At 43.8% G+C, this 14,945-nt stretch overlaps 1 protein-coding gene across 3 annotated transcripts in view; it reads left to right on the top strand.

Moving 5' to 3' along the window:
• The window catches only part of DCAF1 (DDB1 and CUL4 associated factor 1), a 104,036-nt gene that overhangs the window by 31,076 nt on the left and 58,015 nt on the right, over positions 1–14,945 (top strand). For all 3 annotated transcript variants that reach the window (XM_074958296.1, XM_074958297.1, XM_074958298.1), the window contains exons 7-13: positions 713–1,216; positions 3,759–3,860; positions 5,239–5,397; positions 9,826–10,005; positions 10,754–10,963; positions 12,953–13,122; positions 14,718–14,842. In XM_074958296.1, coding sequence (XP_074814397.1) covers positions 713–1,216; positions 3,759–3,860; positions 5,239–5,397; positions 9,826–10,005; positions 10,754–10,963; positions 12,953–13,122; positions 14,718–14,842 — 1,450 coding nt within the window. The remainder of the gene's footprint in view (positions 1–712; positions 1,217–3,758; positions 3,861–5,238; positions 5,398–9,825; positions 10,006–10,753; positions 10,964–12,952; positions 13,123–14,717; positions 14,843–14,945) is intronic.

Here is a 14,945-nt window from a genome sequence, read left to right as displayed (position 1 = left end):
AGGCAGAACAACAAAGAAAAAACTTAACATGAAATAACATTTTTTTTTTTATATGAAGCCTTTTATCACTTTAGTTTTGTGATGCCTTATGTAAGTTGTGAACACATAAGTGGCATAAATTTAGATCCATATGGGACAGGTGAAATTAGCTCTCAAATGAATATGATACATCAATGTATGAGTGGGATTAAAGTTCATTCTTGCACAACTGAGGCGAAATTGGGGCTTGTGAGTTTTGTAGAACTTCAGTCAAGTTTGATATAATTACTGCTGCAGAGGTAGTGTGCACTTGCCACAGGCTAAGGGGGTAGAGGAAGTGCGCAGGGGACACACAGGATCTTCTAGCATATGTATTCTGGCTATAGCATTTCTGCTGTTGATTACAACTCCCAGGCCACCTCTTCGTCAGTCATAAGGATGTTGGGTACTGTTGGCCTTATTCATACAGGAAGCCATTATGGCTAAAAGTACCTTCCCTTTTGCTTGATTAGAATTCCTTAGGTTTAAATATTGGAGGCAGATTATTTCTGGCCCAAATGCAGACCACAGCATGCATGATACCTTATGCTAAAGAGCCGGATGTATGGTAAGAGTGAGAAGACTTACAAATCTGGTAGCTTTTTTTGGCCAATCTTTGGAGCAGGCTAGATACACTATTCGGTTGCTACATGAAGTCAGTGGATGCATTCTGACCTGTTTCTTTGCATGACAGGTAGCTTTGGTTCTTCGACGGCTACGGGAGCTACAGGGTAATGAAATGACCATGAAACAGGAAAACAAGCGTCCCAGTCCTCGGAAACTGCCTTCGGAACCTCTGTTGCCTCTGGATGAAGAGGCTGTGGATATGGACTATGGGGAGATGGCAGTAGATGGGGAACAGGAGGAAGTTGCTGGGGAAATGGACATCTCTTTTCATCTTGATTCAAGCCACAAGACCAGCAGTCGAGTGAACTCTGCCACAAAACTTGAGGACATGGGACTAAGGAAAAGCAAATCAGGGAAACAGCATGAAAGAGACAGCTTCCGGAAGGCCAAACAAAAACTGGGCTTCTCTTCTTCAGAGCCAGAGCGGATGTTTGTTGAATTATCCAACAGCAGCTGGTCAGAAATGTCCCCTTGGGTAATTGGCACCAACTATACCCTTTACCCATTGACTCCTGCCATAGAGCAGAGACTAATTCTGCAGTACTTGACCCCCTTAGGAGAATACCAAGAGGTGAGTATATAGGGAGAGGAGGAAGCAGACTGAGTTTTAATTCTTTTGATGAGACGTTTGTATGCTTTAGGTTTGGCAAGATTTGCTTTTAATCAATAACTGTCGGTGAAAGTTGATTTCTGTTGACACACTGAAATCGACTAAAACAAAGCAATCGGTGACACTCAGCACGCCTGTAGGGATCAGCTGTCATGGGCCCTGTGAGCGAGTAGGTCTGTGACAGCAGAGGGTTTCCTGTGCTGCCTCAGCAGTGGTGACACCTGATTTTGGGAGTCACAAGATACAGGGAGGGGCTGTGGTCCTGGTAGGAGAGAGCAGAGATCCCTGGCTAGGACTGCAAGGAGGAGGAACATGAGCCCTTGGCCGCTGCTGAATGGCTCCTGTGGCATTGGAGGGTGCCAGCTGCAGTCCTGCTGTCACAGACCCACTCTCTCACTCAGGAGTTGGGAGTGAAGGGGATCTCTGTTTTGCCCTGCCAGAACCGCAGCCTTCCCCACAGAGACTGGCCCTGTGACTATGCAGGGTATCCTTTGCAGCTCAGTGGTCACTGCTTAGCTCCCTCACTCCTGTGCTAGTGGACTGCAGAGGGCAATCTGCATGGATTGCAGGACCAGGGACATCTGATCCCTGCAGGCACAAGGTGCAAGGGAGACTGTGGTCTCCTGGTCCAGAGGAGCGGAGGCCTCTGGTCAGGACTGCAAGGAAGTGGATGAGCCGCTGGCAGTTCCAGCCTGGGGCAGCTTCCACGCTTCTGGCTGGTGTGTGAGTGAGTGGAGTCAGTGACATCCAGTCCCTGCAGGCGCAAGGTGTGGGGAAAACTGCGATCCCGGCCTGGCAGAACAGAGATCCCTGTCCAGTACTGCGAGGAGGAATCATCATTGTCCCTGGCCATAGAGGATGCAACTCCACTTCAGAATGGCTTTATTCCTGGACAGGTGCCATTCAGCTGTGCGGTGTCCACCCCTGCAGATGGGGACTCATTGTTGCCCTCATGGCCCTGGCCAGGGGTCTTTGCTGTATCCCATCAGGACCTGAGCCTTCCCCGTGCCTGCAGGGATCCAGTGTCACCAGTCCTGTGGCCATCAAGGGATCCCTCTTCAGCTCTGCTGTCACGGCCCCACTTACTCATCAGTGAAGAGTGTGGGAGCTGTCCCCGGGCAGGAACTGTTCAGCAGTGGGATGGCCTCCCCCAGGTTGGGGGCTCATTGTCCTCCTCAGTCCTGCCTGTGGATCTCTGTTCCACCAGGCCTGGATGACTGCAGCCACACCCTGAGCCCTGGTGTCTTGGGCCCCTCAGTCGCACAGTTAGCTCCTGCAGCCCCACTGTCAGCACAGCCCTAACATGAACTCCAACCCTATGCCTCACAACTGTAAAAATAAAAATAGTTAAAAATAGAAAATAAAATAAAGTAAAAACGAATAAAAATAATTATCAACATTAGAACAAAAAAATAATCAAATTCTGCCAACCCTACGTAAAGCTCTGAGTGCCATTGTTCCACTTCAGGATGTGTCCTGAATGTGGCAGAGGTCACTATAGAACCCTAAAATGTAAATTATTTTCAGACTAATTGTTCACTTAAAATATGAGACATAAATGGTTAAGGTGAAACTAAGCGGCAGTCCTGGCTAACGGTTATAGAGTACCAGGTCACTGGGAATCAGACTCCTGGATTCTGTTTCTTTTTCTTAACTCTTACTGATTTGTTGTGTGAGATGGGGCAAGTTTCGTAGGGAAATTGTGTATGTTTCAAGATATCTGTAAAATGAAGATTAACACTCTACATTTGTAATGTGCTTTGAGAGAAAAGATGCCATATATGTGTGAAGTGTTAAAGCAAGTGCAAAGCTGGAAAATGGAGCTGTTTGCTTTGTTATATATCTGGACACAAATAGTAGGGGTCAGATCAGTTTCACCAAGGAGCCCTGGTTTAGCACAGGTCTGCTGAGAGGCTGTACCTTTGCTTAGAAAATTTCCCTTGATTAACATGGTGTGAGATGCGACCCAGCAACTCAAAATTGCTTTATGGCATACCTTACATGTGCTTATGCACTCTTTGCTTCTGAGAGAACCAAAGAAACTGTGGGACTGTCATAATAATCCCCATGCATTGCTGCATGGCATGGAGTCTGTCAGCAATAATAAGATATAAAATTCTGAGTTAATACTCAAAAGCTGTTGCACATAGAATTTTATATGAAGGGTTTTTGGTTTTGTTGCCCTGCTCTTCTGTTTTTTGTTCGGTTGTTGGGTAGTTGTCTTTGCACTGTTCCCTGTGTGGACATGTCATATTCTTACTGAAGGAGTGTCTTAAGATTTCCATGTGGCCGCTGTCATGCACCTTGCTTCAGTCAGCAGATGTATTACAAGAGGTCTGTTAACCTTTATTGCTTCCTGTGGATGGAGATGTGTACCTTTGACCTCTCATAACAGGTATCCTCTAATAGGGGAAAATTGGGGTTTGGGAAAAGAGTAAAAAATAAAACAGACCTTTTAAATGCTATGAAACATTGAGCAAGTCTCAATTCTCACTGTTCTCAGCTGCTCCCTATCTTCATGCAACTTGGATCAAGAGAACTGATGATGTTCTACATTGACCTGAAACGGACCAACGATGTGCTGCTCACCTTTGAAGCTCTAAAGGTAAATTACTCTCATGGTGCAAAGAAGTTGTGTGTTGAATTGTGGTGCATTGAACCAGCTATTTGCTCTGCAGGCTCAAGGGCTTCTGAGGTGAATGCTCTTCTCCTTCAGTAGATGGCACCTGTATGTCCTGCAGGCTGGCCTGGGATTGGAAATGGAATCAGTTTGAATCAGATGCTTCCTCGCTCTGCAAAGACAAAGCAAGCAACAAGTGGGAGAGACCACTTCCCATTTGTCACATGAAATAAATGGGGATTGATTTCTAGTGGCGAGAGCAAGTGAATAAATGTCCATTGCAGGTTCTAATCCTGGCACTACTGCTAATTGGCTGTGTAATCTTGAACAAATCTCTGAAGTGCAGTTAGGTTAAGATTCCCTATGTGTAAAATGGGGATTCTTTCCAGCCTTTATAAAGTTCTTTGAGTGTTAAGATTCCTTTCCCTCTGAAGAGACCAGAGGGACTGCATTGGGAGAGAACGGCTTCAAAGGCTAGAGCAGTTAATAGGGATATATGCTTTTAAAGTAGGGCAGATTACCACTATACAGAAAAAAATCTGCATGGGGCAAAGTCCCAAAATGTGCTCTTATGCTACTACAATGACACCCTGGACAGTCCCCCTAACTGTCTGGGGAAGGATTTCATTGTGGGGGGAGCTTATATCTGCTTCCCCGCCACTACTTGCCTATGTTCTCTGCAGAGAAGAGGGGGCATAAAATCCTCTTTCCTCAGAAGCTCTGATGTTTGCTGCTGTTCTGAGATTGCATTACTGGGCTGCTCTATTGAGTCTGAAAGACATGACTGAAGGGTGGTGGCATAAACACCTCCGGGATAGAAGCTCCTATGTTACATCATTGGACTAATGATGTCCTAAGTAACTTTTTATTTTACTTTATGTGGTAGGTATTATGGTGGAGAAGTAGTTACTCCACCGTTAAGGTTGTGTTACAGAGTTCAGTTTTAGCAAGAGCTTTCAACCTTCATTTTGTAAAAAAATCTTTAATTAAATGGGAGAACCTAGCGTATATATATAAACTGAGTATTTACATTTTTCATGGTGGTTTGATGAAAAATAAATTGATACAGAGAGATTACTAAAAGTTATTTTTTAAAAAAAACCCAGAACACACCCCTTTTGGCAATTTTCACTGTATTGTCTCACTTTTCTTTGTATCCCTTTCGCAAGAAATCTTAAACACTCTGGGCGCTCTGTCTTTTGTCCATGTTGTTTTTCCACATATGCTGGGGAGAATAGGAATTAGGAAACCAAATTTCTTTGCTACCTCCTTATACAAGTAGCAGGGCAGAATCTTTCTCAAGTATTGCGGAGCACTGAGAGAAGTATGGGGAATCCCACGCTAACTTGCTTTCTTTTCTTAGCATTTGGCATCGTTGCTGCTCCACAACAAGTTTGCTACGGAGTTTGTTGCTCATGGAGGAGTGCAGAAGCTGCTAGAGATTCCTCGTCCTTCCATGGCAGCTACAGGGGTCTCCATGTGCTTATATTATCTATCCTACAACCAGGATGCCATGGAGAGGGTAAGAGACATTCCCTTACTAGTGTTGTAATGATTCGCACGGTATCGAGAAGCTCTGTGTCAGTCGGTTCAAACAGTGAATGAACAGTTCAATGGTAGAGCTGAAGAGCCAGCTACTGTTTTGAGGTCATGGCCTGTATAGAGAAGGATTGAAGTGAAGGAATATGTACAGTACCACTGAGAGAGTGTTTGACTGACTATGTTTATCCATGGGGGTGTGCAACTCCTTCCAGGGGGTGTAATGGGGGGAATCACAGTACATAAAATCACAGGAAAATTCACCAACTCCCCTCCCCAATTTTGTAATCTGTGTTATGTAGAAGGTCATATGATCATACTGCTCCCTTCTGGCCTTTCAAATCTATGAATTCGTGGCTACTGATTTGCTGGCATTGCTTTTCCACATAAAATCCAAGCTTGGGGCTCCTCTATTGCACTCCAAAACAAGCAGTGAGGCCACCCACACTTCAGTGTATAGTTCACCTGCAACAATGGTTCACTGTTAATCTGGGAGGGTTTATCTAGTGGGATCCTACAGGGATTAGTCCTGGGTCTGGTACTAATCAGTATTTTAATTAATGACTTGGATAACAGAGTGGAGCGAATGTTTATAAAATGTGCCGATGACACCATGCTGGGAGGGGTTGCAAGCACTTGGGAGGATGGGATTAGAATTCAAAATGTGACAAATTGGAGAATTGGTCTGAAATCAACAAGAAGAAATTCAGTAAAGACAACTGCCAGATACTATGCTTAGGAAGGAAAAATCAAGTACACGAGTACAAAATGGTTGTAGGCTATGTAGTATGGCTGAAAAGTATCTGAGGGTTATAGTGGATAACAAATTGAATATGAGTCAGCAATGTGATACAGTTGCAAAAAAGGCTAATATCATTCTGGGGTGTATTAAAAAGAGTGTTTCATTTAAGATAATGGAGGTAATTGTCCCTCTCTGCTTGGCACTGGTGAGGTCTCAGCTGAATTACTTTCTCCAATTCATCTACATCTTTCCTAAAGTGCGGTGCCTAGAACTGGACAGAGTCCAGAGGAGAGCAACAAAAATGATCAAAGGTTTAGAGACCCAGACCTGTAAGGAAAGGTTTAAAAAAAAACTGGGCATGTTTAATCTTGAGAAAAGAAGACTTGAGGTGTGGGGGGAACGGACACTCAATAAGTCTTCAAATTTATTAAAGGCAGTAATAAAGAGGACAGTGATCAACTGTTCTCCATGACCACTGAAGGTAGGACGAGAATTAATTAGCTTAATCTGCAATCAGGGAGAGTTAAGTTAGATATTAGGGAAAACTTTCTAACTCTAATGATATTAAGCTCTGGAATAGGCTTTAAGAGAGGTTGTGGAATCCCCATCAATGGAGGTTTTTAAGAACAGGTTGGACGCTTGTCAAGGATGGTCTAGGTTTTCTTGCTTCTGCCACAGCACAGTGGACTGGACTTGGGACCTCTTGTGTCCCTTCCAGCCCTGCATTTCTCTGATTCTGTGAAAGCATGGACAGCAGCATGGCCTTTGTTATGCAGGAGGTGATCATAATGGTCCCTCCTGGCCTTCAGATCTATGAAGCTATGAGCAGAGTAGCTAAGGAGAGTTATTTCCCTACCTGAATGTTTGTCTTGTATCTACCACTAGGAAGTTTGTCCTTGTCTCCTCCTGTCAAGTTGTTAGCAGATTCTCATAATTTCCCTCCAGTTTTTGTCTGTTTTTAGATTGCTTTAAATAGTATGTTATAGAATGGCCGCTACAAATGCAGTTTTGTGAAATGATTGGTTTCTTCTTAAAATGAGACGGGCTGGATATAATTCTCTCAGAATACAGTAACTAGTTGTTCGGAGTTGCCCAGAGAGGTCACTGCACAGTAACTGAAGCTGTTCACACTGTCGCTCCTGGAAGGAACAAGGAGCCTTGCTATTGTTTCTTCTACGATACTCTGTTGTGCTAGGTACCAAATTGTGGTACTGGAGTGCTGGTCTCGAAAGGGTGTATGGTTAAGAGACTTGACCGTAGATCATATCCTTCATTTAACACTCTGATTGTGGCTACCATCTTTGAGCCCCTTTAGACAGGTTTTGGTGGTACCCTGCATTTAGCCCCACAGGTGTACCACACTTTCAAAGTGACATTAGGCTACATGTTTCAGAGTAACAGCCGTGTTAGTCTGTATTCGCAAAAAGAAAAAGAGTACTTGTGGCACCTTAGAGACTAACCAATTTATTTGAGCATAAGCTTTTGTAAGCTACAGCTCACTTCATCGGATGCATACTGTGGAAAGTACAGAAGATCTTTTTATACACACAAACCATGAAAAAATGGGTGTTTACCACTACAAAAGGTTTTCTCTCCCCCCACCCCACTCTCCTGCTGGTAATAGCTTATCTAAAGTGATCACTCTCCTTACAGTGTGTATGATAATCAAGGTGGGCCATTTCCAGCACAAATCCAGGGTTTAACAAGAACGTCTGAGGAGGGGTGGGGGTGGGGGGTAGGAAAAAACAAGGGGAAATAGGTTACCTTGCATAATGACTTAGCCACTCCCAGTCTCTATTCAAGCCTAAGTTAATTGTATCCAGTTTGCAAATGAATTCCAATTCAACAGTCTCTCGCTGGAGTCTGGTTTTGAAGTTTTTCTGTTGTAATATCGCAACTTTCACGTCTGTAATCGCGTGACCAGAGAGACTGAAGTGTTCTCCGACTGGTTTATGAATGTTATAATTCTTGACATCTGGTTTGTGTCCATTCATGTGACAGCAATGCCCCTCTGCCATGTACATTGGTCAAACTGGACAGTCTCTATGTAAAAGAATAAATGGACACAAATCAGATGTCAAGAATTATAACATTCATAAACCAGTCGGAGAACACTTCAGTCTCTCTGGTCACGCGATTACAGATGTGAAAGTTGCGATATTACAACAGAAAAACTTCAAAACCAGACTCCAGCGAGAGACTGTTGAATTGGAATTCATTTGCAAACTGGATACAATTAACTTAGGCTTGAATAGAGACTGGGAGTGGCTAAGTCATTATGCAAGGTAACCTATTTCCCCTTGTTTTTTCCTACCCCCCACCCCCACCCCTCCTCAGACGTTCTTGTTAAACCCTGGATTTGTGCTGGAAATGGCCCACCTTGATTATCATACACATTGTAAGGAGAGTGATCACTTTAGATAAGCTATTACCAGCAGGAGAGTGGGGTGGGGGGAGAGAAAACCTTTTGTAGTGGTAAACACCCATTTTTTCATGGTTTGTGTGTATAAAAAGATCTTTTGTGCTTTCCACAGTATGCATCCGATGAAGTGAGCTGTAGCTCAGGAAAGCTTATGCTCAAATAAATTGGTTAGGTGCCACAAGTACTCCTTTTCTGTTAGGCTACATGTGGTTCCTGGCCTTATCACTGTAACGTCTTACATTCTTTTTCAACTAAGGACAGTAGCAACTAAACTAGTAGTTAACATAAGAAACTACACTTCTGCCTATTAAATTCCTTCGTGTCTGGCTGTTCCCGAATTTCTGTTTATTTCTTTTCTGTTTGATGCCAACTTCAGTAAACAAGTAGTGTACAGATTTGTGGTTATCCTGCATGATGAGCAGTTAACCTGGAGCTAAAGAGGGATTTCTGCTAGTATAGCATGGTGAACACCATTATTCAAAAGTGGTGGCAGTTACCCAAAATCTCTGGATAATTGGCAGCCAGCACATCAGTATCATCTGATGTGCTAGCCAGGTCCTTCAGCTGTCTGGCAGGGAGCAAAGGGGAGTGGTTCCAGAAAACAGAGCAGGGGATAAAAAACTAGTTAGCTAGCTTGATCTAACTAGAGCACTTCTAGTTACTGGCACTTAGGATCCTCTTGTGTCTGTACACCCCTACCCCCCTCATACGGAGAACCTGTTCGACAGGCTTTTCCAATGATCCAAACCCCACTTTTCTGAAGCTCCTGGTTTATATTCAGATGTAAACTCTGCAGGTCAAAGAACATTTATATTTGTCTAAGCTGCCTCTCCTGTGCTTGATAAATATAAATAATAATCTGAAACAAGGTCATGTTGTCTGACCTTAGCAGGGCTAATGGGCTTTTGGATTTTTTTTAAAAAGTATGGTACATGACTAAAGATTACAGGTTAATAAAACAGCTTGTTAAAAATCCCACTTCCTATCCAGAGAGGTGGGACCATGGTGCAGTCAGCCACTGTGGGCTAAAAGGGGCAAAGTCTTTTGAGCCATGCATATGTTTTCGAGTCGTGTCCTTCGTTCTGGGATTCAGGGGTTGTGATCATTGCTGCTCAGGATAAAAGCAACTGTATTTAGTAATTACTTCACTTCTTATGTAGCCAGTGGTGACTGTCTGAGTGTAAGCATGCACTCAATATGTCTGTCCCCAGGATGGGAGGGTTGTCATTACATCTTTTGCTTTGTAGGTGTGCATGCATCCCCATAACGTGCTGTCGGATGTTGTGAACTACACCCTGTGGTTGATGGAATGTTCCCATGCCTCGGGCTGCTGCCATGCTACCATGTTCTTCTCCATTTGCTTCTCCTTCCGTGCTGTCCTGGAGCTCTTCGACAGGCATGATGGCCTCCGTCGCTTAGTGAACTTGGTAACAATTACAGTCTCCTTTTATGTTTCGAGACATCACTTTAGCGTCAAGTTTTAGAGCTCTGACCTTTATAGCTGTAAAGAGCTCCCCTCCCTCCCGTTGGAATGGATGGAGGTGGGATGTGGGGATTCTGCGTGATGGACGTGAGTAGTCTGCCTCCCCATTTTGGGGGCATTTTTACTCTCTTCTCACACTCAAAGATCCTATGATTATTGTCTTGAAGGCTGAGGACTGGGTGACACTTCCCAAACAGCCTGTTAGTGCTGCTCCTTTGTTGGGCAACGGCCTATTAAATTCTAACTTTGGCTTAGTTCTCAGACCTTTTACCTAATGAGTGATACCATTCCACCAACATGTGTTCTAATCCTCATGTGATTGCTGTAGAAACACCTTCTACAGATCTGCCCTGATGTGGCTTTTGGATTTGCCTTTGGTTTTATGTGTAACGGGGAAGAGGGAACTACTCTTTCCGGAGAATATTGCTATTCACCCAGTCATATATATATATATATATATATCTCTCTCTCTCTCTCTCTCTCTCTCTGCAAAAAGAGGCTTCCATTTAATAGCTGAAAGAGAACACAAATCTACAGTTTCAGCTGTGATATTTGATATCCATCCTGATACTGAGATTAGCTCTATAGGGTAATTTTTCATACAAATGCAGTTGACAGTTGTAGGCATCTTCCTGCTGAAGAATGAGCTGAGTGAAAAGATGCTTCCCCTTTCTTGACTTTGCTTTGTATAGATCAGCACCTTGGAGATCTTAAACCTGGAAGACCAGGGAGCCCTCCTGAGTGACGATGAGATCTTTGCCAGTCGCCAAACTGGGAAGCACACCTGCATGGCCCTGCGCAGGTACTTTGAAGCTCATCTTGCCATCAAACTTGAACAGGTGAAGCAGTCGCTCCAGCGTACTGAAGGTGGCATTCTGGTCCATCCGCAGCCACCATACAAGGTGAGCAGTATGTGTAGGATTTTGATACTGCTCTGGGTATGACATTTTCACATTATTTCATTTCCATGTCTGCAACAATGTCTTCTGAAGTCAGTGGAATCCATACAGGATGCACAACAGACTGTTTAGTTTTTTCCCCAGTGAGGTGTCATGGCAATAGAAAAATGTCTGTAGCAAAGTTTCAGGGGGTATTTGGCTTCCATTTAATTGGGAGCGGACACCTTCTTTCCCATCAGAGAGTTAAGCTAAGAGTGTCTAATCAGAACTTTTTCATCACATATCTACTTCCTGCTCATGTTTTTCACCCCTGAAAGGGCATGATCAGTAAAGTTTTTAAAGGTACTGAAGAGAATTTGGGTCCCGTTGTGAGATTCTGCTCTGGCAACAGGTGGAACAATCCTCTCTGTGCCCAAGGAGGACAATAGTCTTTAGAAATAAGCTAAGAAATCCTTGTGTTACCTTTAGTTCCTATTTTTTCCAGTTGATCTTAAATTGTAAATCCTGAGGGAGCAGTGGTTTCTGTTCTGTTTTTTGCTAGGTTTTTAGATGGGAACTGAAAAGACAACTTCCACTTCTGTGGAGTGACAAAAATTACACGTAAAGTTTCATTCAGAAAAACAAAGGAATTAAAAATGCAGGAATCTTGTGTTTAAAGTCACTTTTCTTTTATGTTTTAAAAATACGTTTATTTAAATGTATGAAAGATGAAGTGCTGAAGATTGAGAAAAAAGACTATTCAGGTTTTTTCTATTTTAAATGGTTTTTATGGTAGGAATTTAGGGACTGTAACTCCATTTTACTGCAGCCTTTTGTGAGTTTGAAACATATTAGTGTAAAATTTTTACTGAACTCTTTCTAAATTGTGTAGTACTGTATATACTCATTCATAAGCCAGATTTTTTTAGTGAAAAAGGGACGCATCAGAGAAGGGGGTCTGCTGAACGGGTATAGAGAAGGGGAGAGGTGAGACACAGCCCCTCCCCCCAACAGAGGGAGCAAGGCGAGGCAGCACAGCCAGCAGAGCCAGAAGGGAAGAGGCTGGGCCAGAATCTCTCCGCTTCTGGCCACCCTGCTCTCCCCGCAGCCTCTGATGCAGCTCTGGGGCTGGCAGGCTGCAGCTGTGCCACTCAGCCCCTCCCCAGACCAGGCTGTGGCTGTGCCGCCCGGCCCACTGGAGCACGCTGCAGCCATGCCCCCGGCCCAGCCTGCTGGAACATGCTGCGGCCGTGCTGCCCGGTCTGGGCCACTGGAGCAGGCTGCGGCCGTGCTGCCCAGCCTGCCGGAGCAGCTCCAGCCAGGCCAGAGACATCCTCGCCTGGCCCTCCCCAGCTAAGGTGGGAAAGGATGGGATGGGGAGAGTGTGGGGGTCCTGGGCTAGAGGTGGGGTCATGTGGGGCGTGGTCACAAGGGTTACTCCCCTGACCCCCGGCTTCTCCCCCACAAAAAATTTCCCCACCAATTGCCCATCAGGGTAAGCAGCTGGCACACCAGGACACTTTGTTTACTTAAGTTTACCTCCATGCCTGCGGATGCCCAAGGTAAACAATCCATCTCAGCCCACCAGCGGCTTATCCTGATGGCCTGGGAGCCAAAGTTTGCTGATCCCACACTTATAGGTCGACTTATGAATAGGTCATAAAAATTTTCCATTTTTACTTATCCACCATCTTGCGGGGGGTCGGCTTATAAATAGTTACTGTATATTAGCCCTGTGAAGCCAGAACTTTATTTTGATACAACCTCTTTCTTAGTTTTCTCAAACTCACTTGTCATTTCTAGGTCTAGTGGGAAACTTGAAGGATATTGTTTTAATAATTTCTCTAGCATTTATTGTAGTGGCAGCTACAGTAGCTAGTATAGTAAGGGAATAAATTGAAAAACAAAAGCAAGTTAACTATAAATGAAATTGTATTTATTTTGGCTTCTTCTCTCCTAAGCTTATAACCTTTGTGATAGCTCTTTAACTCACCCTACCTCCTCTCCCTATAGGCCTGTTCCTACACTCATGAGCAGATTGTGGAGATGATGGAGTTTTTAATAGAGTATGGTCCAGCACAGCTCTACTGGGAGCCAGCAGAAGTCTTTCTCAAATTGTCTTGTGTGCAACTCATGCTCCAGCTTATCTCCATAGCATGCAACTGGAAGACATACTATGCCAGGTGAGACAGTAGATACTATACTGTACTGTTGCATTTCCCAGACTAGGTGCAACTCTGTAGTGGGGCATGAATACTTTAAATAAGAAAATTTTCCATTTTTACATTAAACAGAGCCCCAACATCTAATTAAGGGCACACATGCACAGTGTCTTCTGCTCTGCAGCGAGCCTGTGCTATAGTCTTGTAGTTAGTGTGTATGAAAGGAGGAGTATCATTGACAGCTGAACCACAGTGGAAACATGATGATGTGAATGCCATAAGGGCTCTACAGAGCCAGAATACTCTAGTCTTCAAGAATCGCTGGTAAAATAGAAGCTGAGTAGATTCTAACCACAGTCTTATAGATAGATTCATAGATATTTGGGTCAGAAGGGACCATTATGATCATCTAGTCTGACCTCCTGCACAACGCAGGCCACAGAATTTCACCCACCGCTCCTACAAAAAAACCCCTCACACCTATATCTGTGCTATTGAAGTCCTCAAATCATAGTTTAAAGACTTCAAGGAGCAGAGAATCCTCCAGCAAGTGACCCATGCCCCATGCTACAGAGGAAGGCGAAAAACCTCCAGGGCCTCTTCCAATCTGCCCTGGAGGAAAATTCCTTCCCGACCCCAAATATGGCGATCAGTTAAACCCTGAGCATATGGGCGAGATTCATCAGCCAGATACTACAGAAAATTCTTTCCTGGTAACTTGGATCTCACCCCATCTAATAGCCCATCACAGGCCATTGGGCCTATTTACAATGAATATTTATTTACCAAAACCATGTTATCCCATCATACCATCTCCTCCATAAACTTATCGAGTTTAATCTTAAAACTGATAGATCTTTTGCCCCCACTGCTTCCCTTGGAAGGCTATTCCAAAACTTCACTCCTCTGATGGTTAAAAACCTTCGTCTAATTTCTAGTCTAAATTTGCATTTCCCATCCACCCCAAACTTTGCTTACTTTTCATTGTGTTTGCTTAGTAACAGAAAGCAATAACCAAAGCATTGTTGGAGACTAGAAAACATAATCTTTCATAGCACAGAGAGAAGGGAAAAACCAACTATTTAGGCTGCCCTGCAGAGGGCAAATCTCCATTAGCTGGGTCAAGGAGGGATACTTCTCATTTCTCTTTGTTGACTTTGCTGAATTTGGCCAGGTGTTTTGAAATATGAGCCTGTATCGAGATTATGAATATCTGGCCAGTCAAAAAGGGGGTGTTGGAAGCTGCTGATTTACTGTACTATGCTTAGACTGGAGACCTCAGAGGAAATTCTATAGTGACCAAACTCTAGAGTTGCATAGAACTAACCTAGGAGATGTCGCTCCTAAAGGCCTGTCTGTTGTTTTTGACAACAGGCTCTCTACAGCAGCATGCTGCCAGAGCAAAGCTACTTTCTGGTAAATTCCTGAAACATCTCATCCCCCGGACCTTATCCTACATTGCAGTATCCAACCTGTAGCCAAAGAAAGAATAATCTGCAGGGAGTCCTGTTGAAGTGTTATAAATGCTCCTAGTATTTCCTATTATATATAGGAATTATTATTATATATAGTATATCCTAGTATTTCTAATTATTTCTTTCGCTGTACTCTTCCAGGAATGACACAGTACGCTACGCTTTGGATGTTCTGGCTATTCTTACTGTGGTTCCTAAAATCCAGTTGCAGCTGGCAGAGCCTGTAGATGTGTTGGATGAAGCAGGATCTACTGTCTCCACTGTGGGTAAGCTGAGCTTGGCCTTTAGGCTTTAAGTACTTTAACAGTCATATCTTTAGTTAAATGATATTTAGGTGACTTACTTCATACCCCCCACAGTAAGATAGAG

Source organism: Natator depressus, chromosome 7 (genome assembly GCF_965152275.1).
Source record: "Natator depressus isolate rNatDep1 chromosome 7, rNatDep2.hap1, whole genome shotgun sequence".
Taxonomy (NCBI): Eukaryota; Metazoa; Chordata; order Testudines; family Cheloniidae; genus Natator; species Natator depressus.
The sequence above is the reverse complement of the archived record's forward strand: the minus strand, read 5'-3'. Positions and strand labels throughout refer to the sequence as shown.